General features: G+C 39.0%; 1 protein-coding gene across 1 annotated transcript in view; it reads right to left on the reverse strand.

Annotated features, from left to right (window-relative positions):
* Positions 1-18,450: 18,450 nt before the first annotated feature.
* The window catches only part of LOC120533164 (NACHT, LRR and PYD domains-containing protein 12-like), a 39,857-nt gene continuing 34,202 nt past the window's right edge, over positions 18,451-24,105 (reverse strand). Inside the window, exon 11 of the mRNA XM_039759867.1 lies at positions 18,451-19,270. Coding sequence (XP_039615801.1) covers positions 19,171-19,270 — 100 coding nt within the window. The 3' untranslated portion in view covers positions 18,451-19,170. The remainder of the gene's footprint in view (positions 19,271-24,105) is intronic.

Below are 24,105 nucleotides of genomic sequence, written 5' to 3' on the forward strand. Positions count from 1 at the left end.
TCTACAAGAAGTGGGACTAAAATTCAACTATGGTGTGTCTCTATCAGTATAGTATTCCAGATTTTTGGTGTATAACGGCACCTTTATACTCAACTTTTGGAATAATAAGCAGACCACTATTATAAAAGTTTAGGTTATGACTAGAAGTATAAGAAGTATAAGGGTACATGCATTCCAAAATATAAGTAGGGGCAAGATTATTCAGAGCTTTATGTACCATTAATATTATTTTAAAGTAAATACTAAAGGACACAGGTAACCAATGTAACAACGTCAAGACTGATGAGATGTGCTCAGATTTTCTTTTCCTAGTTAAGATTCTTGCTGCTTCATTCTGAACTAATTGCCACCAATCCATGTCCTTCTTACGAGTGTAAGGAGTGCATTATAACAATCTAGTTGACTAAAAACAAAAGCATGAATTAAGTTCAGCATCTTGCAATGTTGTAATAGGTTCAACTTATGTAATGTTCCTCAAATGAAAAAATGCAACCCAAGTAATTGGTTAATGTGCAATCTTAAAGTTAGGTCAGAGTCCACAATAACACCTAAATCATTTACTTCCACCTTGACTTTTAATGCTAGGTAGTGAAGTTTATTTGTAAGATTTCACTTTTCCTTTTTCTCCCCCCAGAGTGTCAGAGTCATCAGGTGCTATAAAATAAAGCTGTGTGTCATCTGCATAGCTGTGGTAGCTGTGAGAGAACCTGGTTTATTGGGAGCATATAGATGGAAATTAACAGTGGGCACAGAAAAGAACAGTAGGGTACACTGTATATAATCTCACAGACCATAATCATCACAACTAAGAAAGAATTTTCTACCTGTTAAATACAACTGAAACCAATTTTAGACAGTGCCTGAGAGACCCACTAATTGCTACACTCGGGTCTAGTGGCACAAGAACAGATCTGTGGCCTGTGTCTGCCTTAAACTGCAGGTTATTTACTACTACAACAAATGCAATTCTTGTACTAGGATTTGTTCTAAAACTTGATTGAAACTTATCACGAATATAATGTTTGTTTAAATAATCATTTAACTGTTAAAAAAAATGCTTTTTCTACAATTTTAGTTAATGACAGTTTAGAGACAGGACTAAAATGATCAAAGACAGAGGAGTCTAGATTATTTTTCTTGAGCAGGTGTTTAACTACTGCAGTCTTTAGACAATCTGGGAAGACTCCGTTATCTAATATTAAGTTAACTACGTAAAGTTAATGAGTAATTAGGACATTGGAGACTTGTTTGAAAAAGCCAAATAGCACTTTTAGTTGAGAAACTAGACATTAAGCCCGTTACAATAACGGGCGCTAGAACAGTAGTGCAGAAACATTTGTATGAACAGTCTATATTAAATGGCAAGGGACCTTGTATGTGGCTGTAATATGCGTCACTATATTGTGTGCCTTTAATTTTCTCTCTCAGTAATACTGGTTTGTATTTCCATAAAATGCCTGTAATTTGTTTTGACAGTAATACAGTGGAACCTCGGTTCACGACAATAATTCGTTCCAAAACTCTGGTTGTAAACTGATTTGGTCATGAACCGAAGTAATCTCCCCCATAGGATTCTATGTAAATACAATTAATCCGTTCCAGACTGTACGAACTGAATGTAAATATATATTTTTTTATATAGCTATATATAGTATAGTTTTTAAGCACAAATATAGTTAATTATACCATAGAATGAACCGCGTAATAGTAAACTAAATGTAAAAACATTGAATAACACTAAGAAAACCTTGAACAACAGAAAAAACTAACACTGCAAGAGTTTGCGCTATAGCGCTACGAACCACTCGCTAAAAACACGTTTTTCAATGAGTTTTAAGCACAGGGCACATTCAAATGAACATTTGAAAAATCCATAATTTAATAAACAACCAAGAAAAGTAACATTGCAACAATGCACGTGCACGTCTCTGTGTGTGTGTGTGTCTCACTCTCTCATGCCTTTGTGTGTGTGTCTCTCTCTTGTGCATGTGTGTTTGTGTGTGTGTCTCTCTTGCACCTGTGTGTGTGAGTGTGTGTGTGTCTCTGTCTCTCTTTCACGCGCCTGTGTGTGTGTCTCTCTCGCGCCTGTGTGTGTGTCTCTCTCGCGCCTGTGTGTGTGTCTCTCTCTCATATGTGTGTGTGTGTGTATGTGTCTCTCTCACTCTCTCTCTCGTGTGTGTGTGTGTCTCTCGCGCACGCGCCTGTGTGTGTGTGTGTGTGTCTGTCTCTCTCTCTCTGCACAGGGAATGCACAGGGAGAGACTGAACACGTGTGGCGCGCATGCGCACTTCACCAGAAGACACACACACACACGGACACCTGGACGCACACAGGGGTTTTATTAAAGGGGAAGATTTGATGTAGTTCAGGTAAACCTATTAGAGAAAAGGCATTCATTCCACTGACATTAGGATCAACTTTGGAGGGATGCATTATATTACATCTAATAATGTTTGTTTTGTGTTTTTAAAATGCTGCAAAAGTTTCACATTTCTCTTAGCTGGGCTTAGAAAACAATCCGTATAAAAAAAAAAAACACTTCTGCATTATCATTTCTAATTTTAGAAAAATAGGATTTTTTTCACAATGGGCTAGTTTGTTTTATTCAGTTATACTTTATGAACCTTCAGTATTTTGTAATGGGCTGTTAATTTGGCTTTCCTCTTTTTACAATAAGCCTTGCAGCATTTTGTCTTAAGTTCAAATGCTCTGAGTCTTTCAAGGTATATTAGTAGTGAAAGACTTCTTAACTAATTTTTGGAGGGGCCATATATAATCTGCAGCTCTCACCTTACTGTTCAAATTTTCCACCTTCCTGGTTACATTGCTGGCTGTATCAGGGCAAGCACTCCATTCGGACTGATTGTTTAGAATATTAACAAGCCTAGAAGTTGCTGTGGCTTCAAAGCTAAAGATAAGATTAAAAAACAAATAACAGGCCCTCCTATTCTTTACCATGTTATTTTACTTTGAAACTGAATCTTTAAAGTAAAGGTGATGAACTTCTGACTTAAAAACCTTCCATAAGTACGAGGTGTGGCAGAAAAGTAATGAGACTGGCAACACTGCAAGCGATCTGGCAATGCTGCGCTGTTGTCCTTGATAGAGCACGTGTATCAGTACCCTCCCATAGCTCAGTGCGAGTTTCAACTCCTTCTGTTAACTACGTGATTTTTGTGACTGCTATTAGCGAAGTTGTGTTTTTGGTTGTGCGTCCACGCAAAATGGAACAGCGGAATTTGGAGCAACGCGTTGTGCCATTAAATTTTGTGTTAAGCTTGGAGAATCGGCAAGTGTGACCAAGTTTTTTATAAAGACGTCCTTGAAAGTCTCAGAAAAAGGGTCATTCGCGTGAGACCAGACATTGCAGACAAATGGATGCTCCATCAGGACAACGCCCCATGTCACACTGCCCTCTCCATAACAGAATTTTTGACCTCAAAAGGCATTCCTGTGGTTCCCCAGCCCCCTTATTCCTTATTAAGGACGTAATTTCGGGACTTTAGAAAACATCCAAAAAGAGTGTAACGGACATGCTGAAGACCATACCGGTTGAAGACTTCCAGCGCTGCTACCAACAGTGGGAACAACGTCTCCATCCGTGTGTAGCTGCCCAAGGGAACTACTTTGAAGGGGATAACATTGATGTTTGAAAAAAATAAAAACTTTGGTAAATAAAAAATCAGTCTCATTACTTTTCTGCCACACCTCGTATACTGCCTTACAACATTTACACTTAAAATTACGAATTGTTTATTATCAAAGCCAGATTAACAACCTGGATGTAACTCATCTTAAATGGAGAATTTTATTTAAAATATTCTAACACTGATTATTAAAAAAAAAAAATTGTATCTCAACATTGTTACAACCAAGCACAACAACTGTGATGAATATAGTGCAAAACTGAGCTATCACAGATTCTTTAATGATACATCTTGATTTTTGCCACTGAATTGGAGCAGGATCAAAAGAACACAACATATCAAAGAAAACTCACTTATGGCCACTAAAAGCAACACCTTTAAGAAGCATTACACCAATATTAACACCATAAGAAAAGTATTCAATGTATGCCCTTTAATACGAAAACTTACTTGTAAACTTTTTATTTTTATACTGCATTGAGGATTTGTTCTGTTCTGTGTATTGTATTGTACTGACCCCCTTTTTCTTTTTGACACCCATTGCACACCCGACCTATCTGGAAAGGGCTTTCTCTCTGAACTGCCTTTCCCAAGGTTTCTTCCATTTTTTTCCCTAGAAGGGTTTTTTTTTTGTGTTTTTTCATGTCTTCTTAGAGAGTCAAGGCTGGGGGGCTGTCAAGAGGCAGGGCCTGTTAAATCCCATTCTGGCACTTATTGTGTGATTTTGGGCTACACAAAAATAAATTGTATTGTATTGTGTATGAGTAGGACCTGAAATGTGCGTAAATGTGAGTAAAACTGAAACTCCCAATAATATCTATATGCAGATTAAAATCACCAGTGAGTGCCATCCTCTCTGACCTAATATCCAAGGACAAAAACTCAAAAAAAAAAAAATATTAAAAAACACCTGCATGATGTAAAGACTGATAGATTAAAATACAAAAAAAGTGTTTAAGTCAGCCAACCTTTGTAATTTAAAGCTTAAATGACCTAAAAGAAATGGTGCCCTCTGGCTGGCAGCTGAATTTCCACTGGAAAACTACTACAAGCCCACCACCATGAACAGACAGCTGCAGTGTAGAAACAAATGTAAAACACGGTGTGCAAAGATAATTAAGATAAATCAATTCCATATTCCATTTCCAACATTCAGTCACAAGCAAAAAGTCTTGCTAGAAAATAGATTTTTGTTTGATATAGAACAAATGTACAGTATATAGAACTTGTACACATGTGCTCCTGTTAAGTTTTCTTTTACAAATCCCAATGCTTGCACACTAAGCTGCATGAACACATTTCAAGCCTCTTTTCAGGTGTATACAAGTTTTACAAATCTGACCCCTGGAGTGCCGTTTCTCAATATTACAAAAAAGACATATCAGTGACAAGAGAAAATGCAACCCAGCCACAGAGGATGCACAAACCAGTGTGTTTCTTTGTGTCGGTCCCAAGCCCATATAAATGGAGAGGGTTACATCAGAAAGTGCATCCGGTGTAATCTTTTGCCAGATCAATATGTGGACAACAATACAGATTTCCATAACAGATCGGTCAAGGCCAGGGTTAACAACAGCTGTTAACCAACAGAGTGCTGGTAGGAATGGGGTTACTGTTGGACAAAGAGGGGGAGAAGTGTCTGGAGGCAGGAGGAAAGAAGGAAGGTAGAGAGAGTGGAACTGAGGATAGGAACATTGAATGTTGGCAGTATGACTGGTAAGGGGAGAGAGTTAGCAGATATGATGGAGAGAAGAAAGGTTGATATATTGTGTTTATAAGAGACTAAATGGAAGGGGAGTAAGGCCAAGTGGATCGGAGGTGGATTCAAATTGTTCTATCACGATGTGGATGGGAGGAGAAATGGGGTAGGAGTTATTCTGAAGGAACAGTATGTCAAGAGTGTTTTGGAGGTGAAAAGAGTGCTAGCCAGAGTAATGATTGTGAAGCTGGAAATTGTAAGTGTGATGATGAAATTTGTTAGTGCATATGCACCGCAAGTTGGGTGTGCAATGGAGGAGAAAGAAGATTTCTGGAGTGAATTGGATGAAGTGGTGGACAGTGTACCCAAGGGAGAGAGAATGGTGATTGGAGCAGATTTCAATGGACATGTTGGGGAAGGGAACAAAGGAGAGGTGGAAGTGATGGGTAGGTATGGTGCAAAAAGAATAGACATGTCTGTGGTGAATATGTATTTTAAGAAGAGGAAGGAACATAGGGTGACTTACAAGAGTGGAGAAATATGCACACAGGTAGATTACATCCTATGCAGGTGGGTCAATCTGGAGAAGACTGAAGACTGCAAAGTGGTGACAGGGGAGTTAGGCAGCATAGGACAGTGGTCTGTAGGATGACATTGGAGAACAAGAAGAGGAGCAGAGTGAGGGCAGAGCGAAGGATCAAATAGTGGAAGTTGAAAGAGGAAGACTGTAAGGTGGAGTTCAGGGAGGAGGTAAAACAGGCACTGGGTGGCACTGAAGAGTTACCAGACAGCTGAGCAATTACAGCAGAAGTAGAAAGGGTGACAGCAAGAAGGGAGCTTGGTGTGTCATCTGGACAGAGGAAGGAGGAAAAGGAAACCTGGTGGTGGAATGGGGAAGTACAGGAGAGTATACAGAGGAAAAGAATGGTGAAGAAGAAGTGGGACAGTCAGAGAGATGAAGACAGTAGACAAGAGTAAAAGGAGAGAAAGTACAAGGTGAAGAGAAAGGAGGTGAAGGCTAAAGAAAAGGCAAATAAGGAGTTGTATGAGAGGCTGGACACTAAGGAGGGAGAAAAGGACCTGTATCGACTGGCTAGACAGAGGGACTGAGCTGGGAAAGATGTGCAGCAGGTTAGGGTGATAAAGGATAAAGATGAAAACGAACTCACAAGCGAGGAAAGTGTGTTAAGCAGATGGAAAGAGTACTTTGAGAGGCTGGTGAATGAAGAGAATGAAGAGAATGAGAGAGAGAGAGAGAGAGAAGGTTGGATGATGTGGAGATAGTGAATCAGGAAGTGCAATGGACTAGCAAGGAGAAAGTAAGGACATCTATGAAGAGGATGAGGAATGGAAAGGCCGTTGGTCCAGATGACATACCTGTGGAAGCATGGAGGTGTTTAGGAGAGATGGTGATTGAGTTTTTAACCAGATTGTTTAATGCAAAATTGGATAGTGAGAGAATGCCTGAGGAGTGGACAAGAAGTGTACTGGCGCCGATTTTTAAGAAAAAGGGGAATGTGCAGATGCAGAGCTGTAGTAACCAAATGGGGATAAAATTGATTAGCCACAGCAATAAGTTATGGGAAAGAGCAGTGGAAGCTCTGTTGAGAAGGGAGGTGATGATTAGATAGATAGATAGAATAGATAGATACTTTATTAATCCCAAGGGGAAATTCACATACTCCAGCAGCAGCATACTGATAAAAAACAAAATTAAATTAAAGGGTGATAAAAATGCAGGTATAACAGACAATAACTTTGAATAATGAGTATGGTAAAAAATAAATACAGATACAACAACAATAAGAATAAAATAAAAATATAGCAGCAGCTTATAAATAGGTAACAATCAGAAATATCTGATCACTCTATACAGAGTAAAGTTTTAATAAGTGCAACCTTCCTCACTGTCCTCCTCGCTGTCTCCCTCACAGTCCTATTCAACAACAACAACAACAACATTTATTTATATAGCACATTTTCATACAAACAGTAGCTCAAAGTGCTTTACATATTAAAGAATAGAAAAATGAAAGACATAATTATAAAAAATAAATCAACATTAACATCGAATAAGAGTAAGGTTCAATGGCCAGGGGACAGAAAAACAAAAACTCCAGGCGGCTGGAGAAAAATAAAATCTGTAGGGATTCCAGACCATGATACCGCCCAGTCCCTCTGGGCATTCTACCTAACATAAATGAAACAGTCCTCTTTGGATTTAGGGTTCTCACAGAAGGGCTTGATGATGATGATGGTCACGTAGACTTCTTCCTTTTAATCCGTCCATCATTGTTGGAGCATCATGAAGCTTTGAGTAGGTGGAGGTGGCGCAGGCCACCACCACAAAGAAACCGGAAAAAGAAACAGAAAAGAGAGTAGGGGTCAGTACCGATTTTAGAGCCACCATGAATAGTTGTTATGATGAATTGAACATACAGAGTATCAGGATTAAGTTAAATTACGATTAAAATGAAGTTATAAAAAGGCCATGTTAAAGTAATGTGTTTTCAGCAGTGTTTTAAAGTGCTCTACTGTATCAGCCTGGCGAATTCCTATTGGCAGGCTATTCCAGATTTTAGGTGCATAACAGCAGAAGGCCGCCTCACCACTTCTTTTAAGTTTTGTTCTTGGAATTCTAAGGAGACACTCATTTGAGGATCTGAGGTTACGATTTGGAATATAAGGTGTCAGACATTCCGATATATAAGATGGGGCGAGATTATTTAAGGCTTTATAAACCATAAGCAGAATTTTAAAGTCAATTCTGAATGACACAGGTAACCAGTGTAGTGACATCAAAACTGGTGTGATGTGTTCTGATTTTCTTTTCCTAGTTAGGATTCTAGCAGCTGCATTCTGCACTAGTTGCAAACGATTTATATCTTTTTGGGTAGTCCTGAGAGGAGTGCGTTACAGTAATCTAGTCGACTGAAAACAAACGCGTGAACTAATTTCTCAGCATCTTTCAGTGATAAAGAGGTCTAACTTTACTTATGTTTCTTAAGTGAAAAATGCTGTCCTAATGATCTGATTAATATGTGATTTAAAATTCAGATTACAGTCAACAATCACCCCTAAGCTTTTTACCTCCGTCTTGACTTTTAATCCTAATGTATCCAGTTTATTTCTAATAGCCTCATTGTATCCATTATTGCTGATCACTAAAATTTCAGTTTTCTTTATTTAACTTGAGAAAATTACTATTCATCCATTCTGAGATACTAGTCAGACATTGTGTTAGTGAATCAATAGAATCGGGTCATCAGGTGCTATTGATAAGTACAGCTGTGTGTCATCAGCATAGCTGTGGTAGCTCACGTTGTGCCCTGAGATAATCTGACCTAACGGAAGCATGTAGATTGAGAATAACAGCGGACCCACGGATAGAGCCTTGTGGAACACCATATTGGATATCATGTGTCTTGAGTTGTAATTCCCACAACTAACAAAATATTTTCTCCCTGTCAGGTAGGATTCAAACCAATTTAAGACACTGCCAGAGAGGCCCACCCATTGACTAAGGCGATTTCTAAGAATGTTGTGATCAATGGTGTCAAATGCAGCACTCAGATCTAAGAGGATGAGAACAGATAAATGGCCTCTGTCTGCATTTACCCGCAAGTCATTTACTACTTTAACGAGTGCAGTTTCTGTGCTGTGATTTGTTCTAAAACCTGACTGAAATTTATCAAGAATAGCATGTTTATTTAGGTGGTCATTTAACTGCATAATGACTGCCTTCTCTAGAACTTTACTTAAGAAGGGCAAGTTAGAGATGGGTCTAAAATTTTCAAGAGCGAGGGTCAAGATTATGTTTCTTAAGTAGGGGTTTAACTACAGCAGTCTTAAGACAGTCTGGGAAGACCCCAGTATCTAGTGACAATTTACTATGTCAAGAACATTATCAATTAGCACGCCTGATACTTCTTTGAAAAACCTTGTTGGTATCGGGTCAAGGACGCAGGTGGAGGGTTTTAATTGAGATATTATTTTTGTAAATCAGGTAAATCTATCCTAGTGAAAGAGTTTAATTTGTTTATAACAGGATGTTGGGGTTTAGGGGATCCTTAGTGTTGGGGAGATATACTATGTTATTTCTAATATCATTAATTTTTGATTGAAGAATACAGCGACAGCCTCACAGGTTTCACTGGAAGCACTTAGGAGGCATTCCTTTGAGCTACCTGGGTTTAGTAGGCGATCAATTGTTGAAAATAAGACTCTAGGATTACTAGCATTGTTATTTATAATATTAGAGAAATAGCAGCGTCTCTCAAGACGGACAGTGTTATTGTATTCTGTTATTTTGACTTTTAATATTTCGTGGTGGATAGTAAGTTTACTCTTCCTCCATTGACGCTCAGCTCTACGGCATGTTCTCTTTAAATCAGACACTCTTTGGGTCTTCCATGGTATACCAATGCTAGAAGATTTTTTCACTGTCTTTTCAGGTGCAACTATGTCAACAGCAGCTCTCACTTTAGAATTAAATCTTTCCACCTTACTATTTACATTGTCCTCGCTATTATAGCTGGCACTATAAACGGACTGATTGCTTAAAATGTTTGTAAGTTTTAAAGCTGCTGCGAATCAAAGAAGCGTTTTTAACAATATGCTTCTCATGAGTGTTTTTATCATTATTTCTATATTAAAAGTAGAAGAAAATGGTCTGATAGACCAATATCAATGATCTGTTTTATATCAACTTTCAGTCCTTTAGTAATCACTAAGTCTAATGTATGACCTGCTTTATGTGTAGGCTGATTTATGAGTTGTCTCAAATCAAAAGAATCCAGGAGGTTCATAAATTCTTTTACTTTTAGATCACACTGATTATCTATATGAAAATTAAAGTCGCCAACTATTAGGAGTGTGTCATAATTAGTAATTAAAATTGACATTAAGTCAGAGAATTCCTCAAAAAACGACGCGTTATATTTAGGAGGTCTATACACGGATAGTACTAGAACTTGAGAATCTCCATGAATAACAACGGCGAGATACTCAAAGCACTTGAACTTACCAAAAGTGACATCTTTACATTTTAATCGGCTCGAGTAAATGTTAGCCAATCCGCCTTTTTCCCTGGCGGTTTGAATGAGTAAAACTGTAATCCGGAGGCAGATTCGATTAAAACTGACGCGGCATCTGAATTCAGCCATGTTTCATTTAGTGCAATAAGATCTATTTTTTTATCACTAATAAGATCGTTGATAAAAACGTTTTGTTAGTTAAAGCTCTGACATTTAATAGTGCCATATTTAATGTTTCAGAGGTGCAGAGATGAGTACTATGTGCGTTATTGTTATTTGGAATAGGAACTAGATTATTATTATTAGCGCCGCTCTGTGTATATTTTTTGTTTAATCTGCGATCTGTTTTTATAGTTTTAATACATTGTTCCTCTAAAATAGTGATTTTCAGCTTCCTGCATGGTAGATGATGATGCTGCAGATGCATCTCCCCCTCCTTGGTTAAGCCACCGCTTAGCTGTCTCCATCCACAGGTCAACCACTGGTTTTGGGTCAAATGTCTCTGTGGTCTTCTTTTACTGGTGGATGTGCATTAGGGCCATGAGGCGAGCATGTGACAGACAAGATCTGTGCTTGTTTTTTATTATGTTAAGATTTGAAAATACCCTCTCACAGGCTGCACTGCTCAAAGGCAGTGTAAGAGACAGTTTAAGCAATCTGACAACATTGGAGTAAAGATCTGGATTGCTTGTATTTATTATCTGGACCAAGTCATACACAGAGGATGCTGTCAAGCATTTCCCTGTTTGCTTTAAGTACATCCATTCTGTGACAGTTGTGTCTTTGTCAAGACTCAGTACGGCTTCATAATTCTGAAGAATGGTTCAAACTGTTGTGTTGCCAAAATGATGTAAATCTTGTATTTCCAGAGGCCAAGTTGAAGGATCAAATACACTGACAAATACAAATACACTGCAAATGTATTTTTGACTACACATGATCACATGACTTCAGTGAGTCATATCTGACTCCAAACCCCTCAATTAACCCCATGAGTAAGTTTATCTTGTCCCTGTCAGCATCAGCATTAGAAACAGTATATGCTCTGTAGTGGCCTTCAGCATCAAGCAAAAGTGTAAACTGTCCTATGGCCACCATGAGTTCATCCTTACATTCTCCAATGCTCAGTTTTTCCTTCTGAAACACAATGGATGTGGTCTTCAAAATTTTGCCAATGCACGTTGCCCAGAAAACATTGAAATTGTTCTGTGCAGATATGCTGCAAGTCACTGTTATCACTCGTGGCCAGTTGCATTTTAATGGCTGGCAATAATCTTGATATTTTTACCAGTGTGTCATGCCTCCATGCAGACCATCTGATATTATGAAATTTACCCAATTTCACAAAGGAGATCCCGTTCTCTTCACGCAGCTTCTTAAGCACAGCCGTATATTTTGCTCCACCTTTTTGTAAATAAAACTGCAGCAGCTTGACCACAGAGCGATTACAGGTCTCACAGTATGGAACGTTGCAATCAGCTGATTTTCCGCAGTTTTCTAGTGTGTGTGTGAGGTGCGCAGGGAGTCTCCTACTGCAGCCAGTTGCCGTAGTTTCGGAACAATGCCATTGTATATATCGACGTTAACAGCAGCCCCGTCTGTGCACACGGCGACCAACTTTCTCTTTCAGTTGCCCAAGCCTGCATCCTGGAAAAGTTTAACGAGTCCGTCTGTTACAGCCTGCGCAGATCGGTCAGCACTCAGTTCGATTAGGCCAAGGAACTCCGTGGTAAACTGCCCAATGTTGGACACAGACACAATGAAAACGATCTCCTGCTTGGTTTTAATGATGTCTTCCGATCCATCAAAAATGAGTGCCCAAAATTCAGCAGACACCAACTTTGCTTTCATCTCAACGCTGATAGTGCGCGCGATGGTCTGCATTATCCGTGTGGCCACCTCACGTGAATGATGCGCAGTTCCAACATTTACTCCTAGCCGCTCCAGTAAAGGAACATCTTTAGCATAGGAAGATAGGGGACGAGCGTGTTTAGCTTTATGAAAGGCAAGGAGAAAAATATTACACAGTGTTTGCCGTTGTTCTTCATTTACCTTTGTTCGCCGTCTAGCTAGAGGGCAAGTGGAAATTTCTTCCTGACTAGCTTGTTTATTAGAAACTAGCAAAATACCCGCACTTTGCAGCGGAGAAGTAGTGCATTAAAGAAGTTATGAAAAAGAAAACATTTTAAAAATCAAATAACATGATTGTCAATGTAATTGTTTTGTCACTGTTATGAGTGTCGCTGTCATCAAGGATTTGATTATCATTATTTCTTTCAATCCGGTTCGTATTTGGAGGATGTGTTGTGCTCAAGTTATATTCTGTGTCTGTCAACCGTTGAAAAGATAACAGGTTTCATTCATCGAAGTGTTCACTACCCAAATCGGTACTCGTGAATCTAAGATGTTTAACAGGCATTCCCGGTATTAAGTTGTGGATTTGCCTGTGAATATTTAGCGGCAGCGTGTCTATGAACGTAATTTAAACTTAAGCTTTACGCCTTGCTTTCCTATTGATAAGTGTACAAAGGCTTGTTCAGCGTCAGAGGGTTGTTCCTTTCCTACTGCATCAATAAGCAGCTCGTCTTCCTCTTTATCTGAGACATCACACACTGCATGCACGGGTTTACCTTTCCCAGTCCTGCAAAGTCAGTTCACGTGAGCCACTCGGAGTACATGCATCGAAGGTTCTCAGCTGTGCTTGTGCAATCTCGTGCGATCTTGCGATGTCCACAGCTTTATTTAATATTAGCTCAGACCCGGCAATGCGTCTTCTCATTAAACTTGTATCTCGCGAATATCGTATTCATCGTAGGCATGACAAACGCCAGTGGCAGCGTGTCTATGAATTTAATTTAAACTTAAGGTTTGTTTCCGCAGTAGCTGCACTTATGATTATCCTTGTATACATCATTTGCTTCATATTCGTTTGCTGCCTTCTCAATTGTGTAATGCGTTTTTTGTTCAGCGCTCTTTGGAGCTTTTCCTTGTTCTCTGCTTACTGCATTCACAGTCAGTTCACGTGAGCCGCTCGGAGTACATGCATCGAAGGTTCTCAGCTGTGCTTGTGCTATCTTGTGCTATATTGCGATGTCAACGGCTTTATTTAATGTTAGCTAAGACCCGGCACTGTTTCTCTCGCATTTTCGCTGAGTTTGTGCCAAACACTAGTCTATCCCTGACTATCTCATCTTCGTTTGCATAAGCACAGTCCTTCACCCGCAAACATTTAGCGGCAGCGTGTCTATTGGATTGCTGCCGACGGACAGCCTTATATGGGCAGGCACTCAATTATGTGGGAGGTGTGACGATGAGGGACGCAACTCCGCCTCACACGGTGACCAAGCTGCAGGCCATGGCCGTATATATGTACATAAATAGGTTCCAGTTATGACCATTACACGTAGAATTTCGAAGTGAAACCTGCCTAACTTTTGTAAGGAAGCTGTAAGGAATGAGCCTGACAAATTTCAGCCTTCTACCTATACGGGAAGTTGGAGAATTAGTGATGAGTCAGTGAGTGAGTGAGTCAGTCAGTCAGTCAGTGAGGGCTTTGTCTTTTATTAGTATCTATCTATCTATCTATCTATATTAGGTCTGGAATCCCTACAGATTTTATTTTTTCTCCAGCCGTCTGGAGTTTTTTTGTTTTTCTGTCCCCCCTGGCCATTGAACCTTACTCTTATTCGATGTTAATGTTGATTTATTTTGTTTTATAATTATGTCTTTCATTTTTCTATTCTTTAATATGTAAAGCACTTTGAGCTACTGTTTGTATGAAAATGTGCTATATAAATAAATGTTGTTGTTGTTGTTGTAGTATAGATAGCTTGTACTACATTCATGTGCTCCTTGCTCTTTTCATGTTTGTCAAATAACGGATGACTCAAATTCTTTGAGCCTGTGTAAAAGGCACTTGTTTTGTCTGTGATATGTGGATGCAAGTGGGCCAAGTTACACCACATCTCAGTGCGCTTATCATTAGCTTCAAGCCACGGCACATCTTGGAGCCACTTTTCAGGAAAAAAAAAAAACATTTTTTCTGCTCTGGCTGGGCTTCTTGTTTCTTTGCAGGTGGTGAAACGCCAAAGTAGCTGCTTAATGTCTGTTGTTTTTTTAGACATATTGGCAACACAAGATAATCAAAACCAAAAAGAAAACAACGTATATTAGCAACATGAGGTGTCGATGCCCTCTCTGACCGTCAGGTACGCACCAGCGCCGTAGGGACACAGATGACGTTACGCGCCTACAATTTTTGTTGCGCATGCGTTGCACACCCCTGTGAATGAGCTATAATGAAAGGCTGAACTTCATCAATTTAAGCAAATAGCGATTAAGATGTGACATGACTGAAGCAAATCAGTACAGTGGATTCAGCTTTTACTTTAAAATTAATTCACCAAAAAGAACTCACAACGCAGCTGAAAACTTGAGGGTAAATTTCATACAAATGCTAAAGTTTTTTTTTTTTTTTAACACAGTGTGAGATTTGAAGAAGAAATCTGAACTTGCCCACACAGAGAAGGTCAATGTAAATATAAGAATTTAGTGAATATTAAGTTGGTTAATTGATAATCAGTTTTGCCTTCAGCAATATTGGTACTTAATCAAATAATCTGGAAAGGATCCTAGTTTATTTACCTTACTTTCTCTGTTATAGGAGATGATATCCAGACTTTAGACTTAAAGTATATCAAGGAAACTGAGGCACACTCATTTAAAGGAACAGTACAATACAACTTATTAATAAACACAAGGGTTATTGAAGTATGATAAATGCATATTATATTATATTATATTCATTGACATAAGAGAGTGGACACAGACAGATTATATAAGCAAATATATAATACAAAGGCTGGCACACAGCTCTGGCTTGACAGACTGGGTCTCGGCTTCTGGTCAACAAAGAGAAGAGAACTTCACCTTTTCAGTGCTTTATGGACAGGGGCAGCACACAACTTGTTACTTTGAGGTAAGATTTTAGAAAGTCATTTTGGAGAATGAGCGCCCCTGGGAAGAGTCACAGAATTCTCTAGGATGGGATGCAACTGGAGTTAAAAGGAGGGCTGAACCCTCTCCTGATTGGATTAAAGTCACTTCTAGTTACAAAATCAGTGTCTTCTAATAGGCTAGTTTTTCTGTCCATCCTATCTGTCATCCCTTGAATTATATATAGGTCTTTGTCCTTGCTTGAGACCATTCCATGCCTTTTGGCTCAAGAGGTCAACAGAGATGCCTCTGGAGAGATATCAATGCAACTGTGATTTACACCTTTGTTATCAGATGAAATCCAGGCAGATCCTAGAAAAGCTGGGCTTCAGTTACTTAGTTTGGAATGCAAGTGGGCTGCATCCCCGTTAAATATGTTTTCTTAACAGCCTGGGGCCTCATGCATAAATGGTGTGTACGCACAGAAATGTTGCGCAAGAACGTTTCCACGTTCAAATCGCGATATATAAAACCTACACTTGGCGTAAAGCCACGCACTTTTCCACGGTACCTCGTACCTTGTCATACGCAAGTTCTTCACTCGATTTTCAGACTGGCGGCATCCAGCGTCAAAGCAGTGCTACTGTTCCTGTGTGGTTACTCTTTATTATTTTTCTGGCGAGGCTTTATAAATACACTGAAACTAACTGCATATTGTTGATTAGTGTAATGCATCTGACTGTAATTAACTTGTAACAATATAATGGTCCAGGGAACAGCCATAGTATTCCAAATACCATAACTGCTTTAGCGTTGTTTCTCTCACTGCACCATCTTCTTCTTCTTTTTCTTCTTTCAGCTGCTCCCGTTAGGGGTTGCCACAGCAGATCATCTTTTTTCATATTACTCTCACTGCACCACTCGGAGTATTTATATCACTGTATCTGAGTGGGGAATCACAGCAGCAGCTGATCGGAAAGAGAATTATCGGTATACAGCATCAAGCACACGCTGCCTCAGCCACGGCAAAACGTTTCAAAGCCTTTCCTGTACGGACCTCGTGGTTCATAAACAGTTTCATCCAAAGAACTATAAACGCATTCAATCAAGTGCTCCTTGTAGAACTGTTTGTACTTGTAAGTACAATTACCCCACTGTAAACTTGCACTACAGTTATAATATTACACAACCTGCGCAACTTTATAAAGCGCGTATTTACATATGATATCATTTGTAATATGAAATGCAGCAAAATATGTTGATTATATTATACAGATAAAACTTTAACTTCATTTAAATAATCTGTATTGTTAATAATTAAACATGTGAGGACACGATGCCACAGCGACAGCAAGTTCACGTATTGTTCCTGCCTCGCGCTGTATATTTGCTGAGGCTGGCGCGACAATGGAAGGATAGATGAATAGAATAATTAAACACGTACTATGAAGATATTTCAATGTTCCTTAAAAGTTCTGAAGAATCGTTGTTGTAAGCTTACAGATGGCTTAACGTCTATTACAGAGCTGATTGTGTGGCGATTGGGTATTTGGGGAAAGAAGAGTAAAGACAGGAATTGCAGGTTAGGACGTTTGAAACGTCAGTACTGCTACAATAAATTATTTCATCAAAGGTCATGCATGGCGCAGCAGCATCTTGTATGAGACATGAACAATCACTGCGCCATCGTGTTCTTAATAACATGCTTTCATTCCAATCATCATGAAAATGATATCACATATACATCTCAGTATTTTAATTATTCAGAGAGCTGTAATATCACGAATGTAATGGATTCTGTGTCGTGTCGGAGAAAGAGAAAGAACGGAAGCACGTAGTGATTCACACACATAGAGCACATAGAAGATCAAATACAAAACAAAGCATTTAACGCTCTACTTTATTTAGGATGGGATTTGAGAAACTAGTAAATTAAACGATTTTAAGATGAAGTTTATGATGTTCTACTTTAATGACAAAATAAACTACGTGATTAAAGTGGAAATTTCGAGATTAAAGTTCGTGCTTTTTTCCCACTGTATGCCTATTTTTTTTGTCTGTACCCTAATAAGCTCAGACGGTGGGCAACAATTTGCCTTTTCAAGGCGACTTTGATATGCGACTTCTTTTTTATTTTGGCACTGTGCAACTTTGTGAACTTGAGCTTTCGAGTTTCTCGAACACGCTATGTTACTCGATCAACTTCCTTTTGTTGATTATTCCACGGTTTAATTAAATAAATAGTATGTTTTTCTTTTGCCTCCACTTGGTATTCGCTGAAATTCTTATATTTTTCCCCATGCTTTTCCCATTGTCTTTTCACAGAAGGCTGAGCTTAAGTGCTATTTATATTGATTTGCATATCCATAGAGGCGTAATTCTGGGAGGAGTTAGGGCGGGACAGAAGGCACGTGCACGAGCGTTACTTTTCACACTGACCGGGATTTATGGAGTGGAAGAACGCGGAAGTTGGAGTACGCACAGATTCCTGCATCTAGATTTTTCTGTGCGTAAGCACATTTCAGCTTTTGTGCTTACGTCATGTTATAGCGCAAATTCTACGCACGGTGTTATGCATGAGGCCCCAGGTGTGACACTAAAGCCTAGCAGAAAGGACAATAACCACTTTATCCTACAACAGAGCCATAGACATATGGAATACAGTGCCAAGTAGTACAACAGTTCGTTGTACCACAGGGACCTTAAAAACTCTTCTTTATATTATCTTGGAGATAAATAGGAGTTACAAGCTTTATTGAGATGAATGGCATATTCATGTCAAAACTGTTGTAATAATCTAAACTCATCCACCCAGACACCCAGAAATAGACAATGACTGCACAAATGGTAAAGGGAATACATTTATTACTATTAGAGCAAAAAAATGATAACTAGAAAAGGCAAAAAAAAAAAAAAAACCTAGCGAGAAGCAGATGGTAAGTTGGATGGTTCTTGCTCTTAACATCCCTCATACTCATAGTGAGCATAAAGTGGTAACATATACAAGTATGCACGAAGCTTATGATTGTCCTGAAAAGCTGTTGTCCTATTTGCTGTCGTGTGCAGTCAAGATAGATAGATAGATAGATAGATAGATAGATAGATAGATAGATAGATAGATAGATAGATAGATAGATAGATAGATAGATAGATAGATAGATAGATAGATAGATACTTTATTAATCCCAAGGGGAAATTCAATGTGAACAAGAAACCAAGGCACAAATTTGCACGCGTATGCAAATCTCTGTCAACGACTCCGGTCATTTAAATTAATGTCAAAGTGAAATTTATATATGCAAGTACATCTTTCACTTTTGCGGTGTGTGACTTTCCTGTGACATTTTGATATTTTCTTTTGCATTACAAGGTTGCCTCTGACTGGGTATCCATTCTACAGCATTTTACAATTAACACATATCTGAATTCTCCCTCGTAAATGAGATGGATGTCTAATTAAATAAATGCTGAAATATACTAATTTAGTTGAATATCCACAATGCACTCTCTTTTAAATCCTGACATTTTGCTTTGTTAAATGAAACATTTTATTAACATTTTAGATAATTAAAACAGTCAAAAAACAGATAAAGGTAAACAAGCAACAATATCAATGCTGTCAAATAATAGTGCATATTACAAAATAGTGCCTTTTGTGTAGGATAGTATCAAGAGTAACAAATAAGTCTCCTTAACTTATTAAAATTTTTTCTTACTTTAGATTCAAAAAATCACCATTCCATACATTTTACAAAATTTAAACTCAAGGTGTCATTCCAGATGGAAGCACACACAGTTGACACAACTAGAGAATATCACTAGCAGGTCAGTTTGGTCACCAAACCTCATCTCCTCATACATAGATTGTCACACGCTGTCCAGATCTTCTGAGCTCCTCCTCTAGTGATGTCAAGTGTCTCTTCTCGTGCTCACTAATCCCATTATCATTCACCCTGTGGAAAAATGAGTCAATCAGTCTTTTTTCATATACAGACCCCTACACAAAGAAAATGATTATGAACAAAAGTACAGATAAAAGTAACAAGATAAACACAAGATCATTCGATATCTGATAAAGTACAACAAATCAAACTTAGAAAAGTCAACATAAGGAAAAGATAAGCTGATAAGATGGGGAAGTAGATTGATAATACAGTAAAAATAAAATGCAAGACATGAGAAAGAAGAGTCAAAAAGAGACTAAAGTTTCAAGTAAAACAGTGCTTTGACATCACTTTTCCAGAATTTCAGAAGTGTTACTGGGTGCCTTATATGGGGTGTTGCCTAAGATAGTAGCACACCCCTGATCTCCAGGACTGCTTTACTTGGAATGTGGACATCACTGTCAAATAAAAGATATGAAGCGTATGCATCCATAAACTGCTGTCACACCTAATATGGAACTGCTAGGAATGGGGTTCAGTTTACTCCATTAATCCAGTGTGTGTTGTGTTTTCAATTACATTTACGTGAATAGTAAGTACACCTCATGGAAACTCGACTTTTACTGCATATTTGTCCCAGCAAACATTACAATTTCATGCAAACATTATCTATAGATACACATGACATACTTGAACAAATTTCATATAAAATTGACATGGTGTACTGTATTCATTCTCATAATTTAATTAACAAAAACTAAATACATTCCTACATTCAGATCCAACAAATTAGAATGAGGTACTGCAGATGAGGTGCCAATCATTAAAACCTCCTTGAGGGAGTATGCAGGTGGATCCTGCGTTATTTAGAGGGTCTAGGTTTCTCTTTGCCATTGACGTGTATGGTGACATTATGCCAAGATAAACAGAGCTCTTAAGCCCCTCAAAAAGAAAGTGGATGCCTAGGAGTTTGGCAAGGAATTTAAAACGATCACCAATTATTTGAAATTAGTCATTCCACCTTAAGGAAAATCATCTTCAAGTGGTGTACATTTTGAACAACTCTAATTTGTCTAACACTGGCAGGCACAGCAAATTCAAAGTGTTCAATTATAAAGGAAGTCTCCATGAACCCCAAAATCTTATCACAGGATCTGCAGGTAACCCTTGCAACAGTTGCCATTAAAGTGTACACATCTACAATCAGAGAGAGATTATAAAAATTTGACCTACATGTGAGGTGTTTGAGGAAAAATCACTGCAGGCCTATATTACTGTGACTGACTTACCATAAAACTATGTATTTGTCTGTGTCAGTTTAAACATCTTGCAATACACAGCATGCCTGTCTACTTTCAGAAACTGGTGCCACTGATCATTTTTCTGTTTCCTCACACTCAACATATATGAATGTTTGCAAATATCCTGTATATGTGTATTGTACAGTTATATTGATCTGCACTGATAAACTCAAAATATTAGTGATGAGCGAGTATGCTCGGCCGAACATGTGTTCAGCTCGAGCATCGCTATGCTCGGAGCATGGCGCTACGAGAACGAGCACCACATGTGCTCGTGCGCCATGCTCGAGTCTCCGCCCCGCGCGTTTCGCGGGTTGGAGACAGCCAATCAAGGGGCAGGTAAGTACTTCCCTCACTGTAATGCCAGTAGCCATGTCAGGTTCTGGCATTACAGTGATTGGCTGGCCGGAATACGTCATCGGGTGCTAAACAGCGTGCACTCGCATATAATGTTTTAGAGCGTCAGCTCACCTGCAGGCACTCCCATATCATGTTTTAGAGCAGTGAAAGGCAACCTTTTTCGAGTTGCGGCGCACTAAGTCCAAAATTTTTTTTTGCGGCGCACCTGAGGGACTGCTCATAAATAAAGTCATGACGACACAATCTATGGACAATCGCCAATAAAAACAGTTAATTTTACAAGTTTGAAAGACATTTTATTAATAAAGGAATCAAAGGATAAATCTTAAATTTAATTAATGTGAACGTTGAGATTGTTTTTCAGCACATATGAGATTGATGCGAGAATCAATTTTCGAAAGACAGACGCGCACTTCATTGTTGATCATTTGAAGTCTCTCGCGTTTCTTAGACTTTATTTCCGTAAGTGTTCCGTTATCTGTTTTTCCAACATAATTTTTTTTTAAACATTATCCTTTTAATCAACCAAAAGTTCAAAAACACTTGCAATTTTAAATATTTTACAAAAGTTTTCGCGGCGCACCTAGAAAATTCCACGGCGCGCACTGGTTGCCCGACAATGTTTTAGAGCGTCAGCTCACCTGAAGGCACTGGCATATAATGTTTTAGAGCGTCATTTTTCCTGTAAAATGGATTTTTTTTTTTTTGGGGCGTGTTTTTGTCAGTCTGTAAAAGTGGCGTACAACTCGGACAAACTGGTTCCCAGCAGCGACTTTGGAGTCCAAGATGCATCCAGACATCGTCCCCATGCTGTTCCCGGTCCATTTGGATGGTGTTTCTGTCACTTTCTGACCTTTTCTAATGGACCAGGCACCCTCCCCTCTTCAGAGCAGGGGGTGCCTGGTTGTCTCCCATTGACTTACATTATACTCATGAGCACCCGAACATCGCGATGTGTTCTGACCGAACACCCGAACACTTTAGTGGTCGCTCATCACTAAAAAATATTCTTTAAATGATTAATTGCACATACACTGTGGCGGACAGCCGCGCCCTTACCCGACTGGGACACCTGTGTAATGGAAAGACCGGGGGAGAAAACACATATAGGGCATTATCTCCGCCGGAGTGATAAACGGCAGCTCCCATGGGCTGCAGTGGTGCCTCGGATTCCCTCAGGGCTCAGGACTTGGAGTCCGGCACAGCCCTGTTGGGTTCCATGTGTGCTGTCAAGGGGTGCTGCAGGAACTACGGAGACCTACTTTGTCAGGCTTCCACCTCACCCCCAAGTGCTTCCAGACCACGCTCATGGGCCACTGGAAGTACTACCAGGTGCAGGATAAAAGATGCCTACTGCCACTACTTGAACAGGACAACGCTTGCCAGGAGATTTGGAGGTTGAAGAGAGAAAAGAAGGAGAAAAAAAAAAAGTGCTGTGGATTCTGTTTATTGTGCTTTCCTGGCAAATGCTACTTGGGAAGTGTTTTCCCCTGCAAATTAATGGTATGTTGTTGTACTGAACCTGTGTCCACGTCTGTCTGTCGGGTTTGTGGAGCTGGAGCACCCCCTGGTGGCCACAACATACACATTTATTTATATGTATGATCCCCCTTGTACGTAGCCCTCCCTGGATAACTTGTTTTTATGTTGCATGGTCCTGGAACTTGAAAAGCCTTTGCTGTCCAAAACGAACATTACAGCAAGAGTACACTTTGTCATTGAGTATACAGACAAAGACCAGGATTCAGATTTATAAAACCTGCACACTCACAAAAGGAGGTTTGAAATGTGTGCAAGCAACTTCACACGCAAACGTCAGAATTTATAAAGGAAAACTTGGTGGGAGAATGTGTGTATACTTATAGCATCTCTGGCATATCCGTACGCAACATTCTGGAGAAATTGAGAAATGCCGGCACCCTCAATAAAGTAGGGATGTGCAGCCAAACAAGCTAAACAAAAACTCACGCACCTAATAGATTTAATCACCGAGCCGTTCTTAGAATGTGTGTTGACGTCGCAAGCATATTACATTTCAAAAGTGATAATTATGATGTACAGACTCTATTTTAGTTAACTTTTATGAGTGTCAATTTTGTGTATTTGCACTGAGGAACTTTTTTGTTTTTCATTGGTTTATATAAACTACCTGTCGTCACTTCTCCGAGAACTGAACAACAGGTCAGCAATATCTTTGACAAGCTTCACTCTATCATACCTGCTGTTTTGGAAGCCACTAACGAAACAATGAAGCACTACATTTATTTTCTGTCTGGTATGAGTGTACATACATAAAATATAACATGTTTTTGCCAAAATAAACAGGCAATCTGCACCCAAGCTGAGACTGACTGACAAACATTGTGGCTTGGTGGCCTGCATCATCCCACGATTCCTGTATTTTGTGGCAAAGTAGCTATGGCAGATGACTTACTGTTGATCCTGTACCAACCTTGTTGGTAAGGTAACTGGCTGAACCCTCAGTTTTTCAGATAGCCTGTATAATTCATTGTAACAACAATCATGTTATTTCATGTGCCAGGTGATAATGGGTAGCCACTCAAACGCTGGCACTTATGCAACAGGAGAGGCACAGATGCTCTTAGCACAGTCAGTTGAAGAGCAAACCACAATGCATCAGGAGAGAGGTTTCTCTAAGGACTGTAGTATCATGAATGCATATGTATGATGTTGATTAAGATAGTCCATGTATGATTGTTTCAACTATGAATTCTGCATTATGTATGTGTGATTGTGGAGAATGTGAGACCATCTGTCTGAAGGTTGAAGTTGAACTGGAAATGGTCCTTTCAAAATGTTAATGATCCAAAGCACACTAGCAAATCCACCAAAGAATAGCGCTTCTGTGAAGTGTTTTGAGCATGACAACGGTGTTATATCAATAAAAAAAAAATCATTATTATTAGTTTAGTTTATTAAAATGGTTCTCATGAAAGCAAACAGAAGAACTAGTCCTTGTTAACCTAAGAAATTTGGCCAACAGAAGCACCTAAACTGCACATAGGTCATATCATGATAATATACCGTAACCATGATCATTTTTAACTATATTGGAATATAAATCTTTTGGGGACACCTCTCCTTAAAACAAAGTCCTTTATTAAAAGCAAGATTTTATTCTTGTAGACACATAGTTATGTTACACTGCTGCCACTACTTCTGTTTGCCTATTCTTACACTTGTCAACCTTGGAAATATACAATTCAAAGTTGCAAAACTAGC

The sequence above is a fragment of the Polypterus senegalus genome, chromosome 8 (assembly GCF_016835505.1).
Source record: "Polypterus senegalus isolate Bchr_013 chromosome 8, ASM1683550v1, whole genome shotgun sequence".
NCBI lineage: Eukaryota > Metazoa > Chordata > Cladistia > Polypteriformes > Polypteridae > Polypterus > Polypterus senegalus.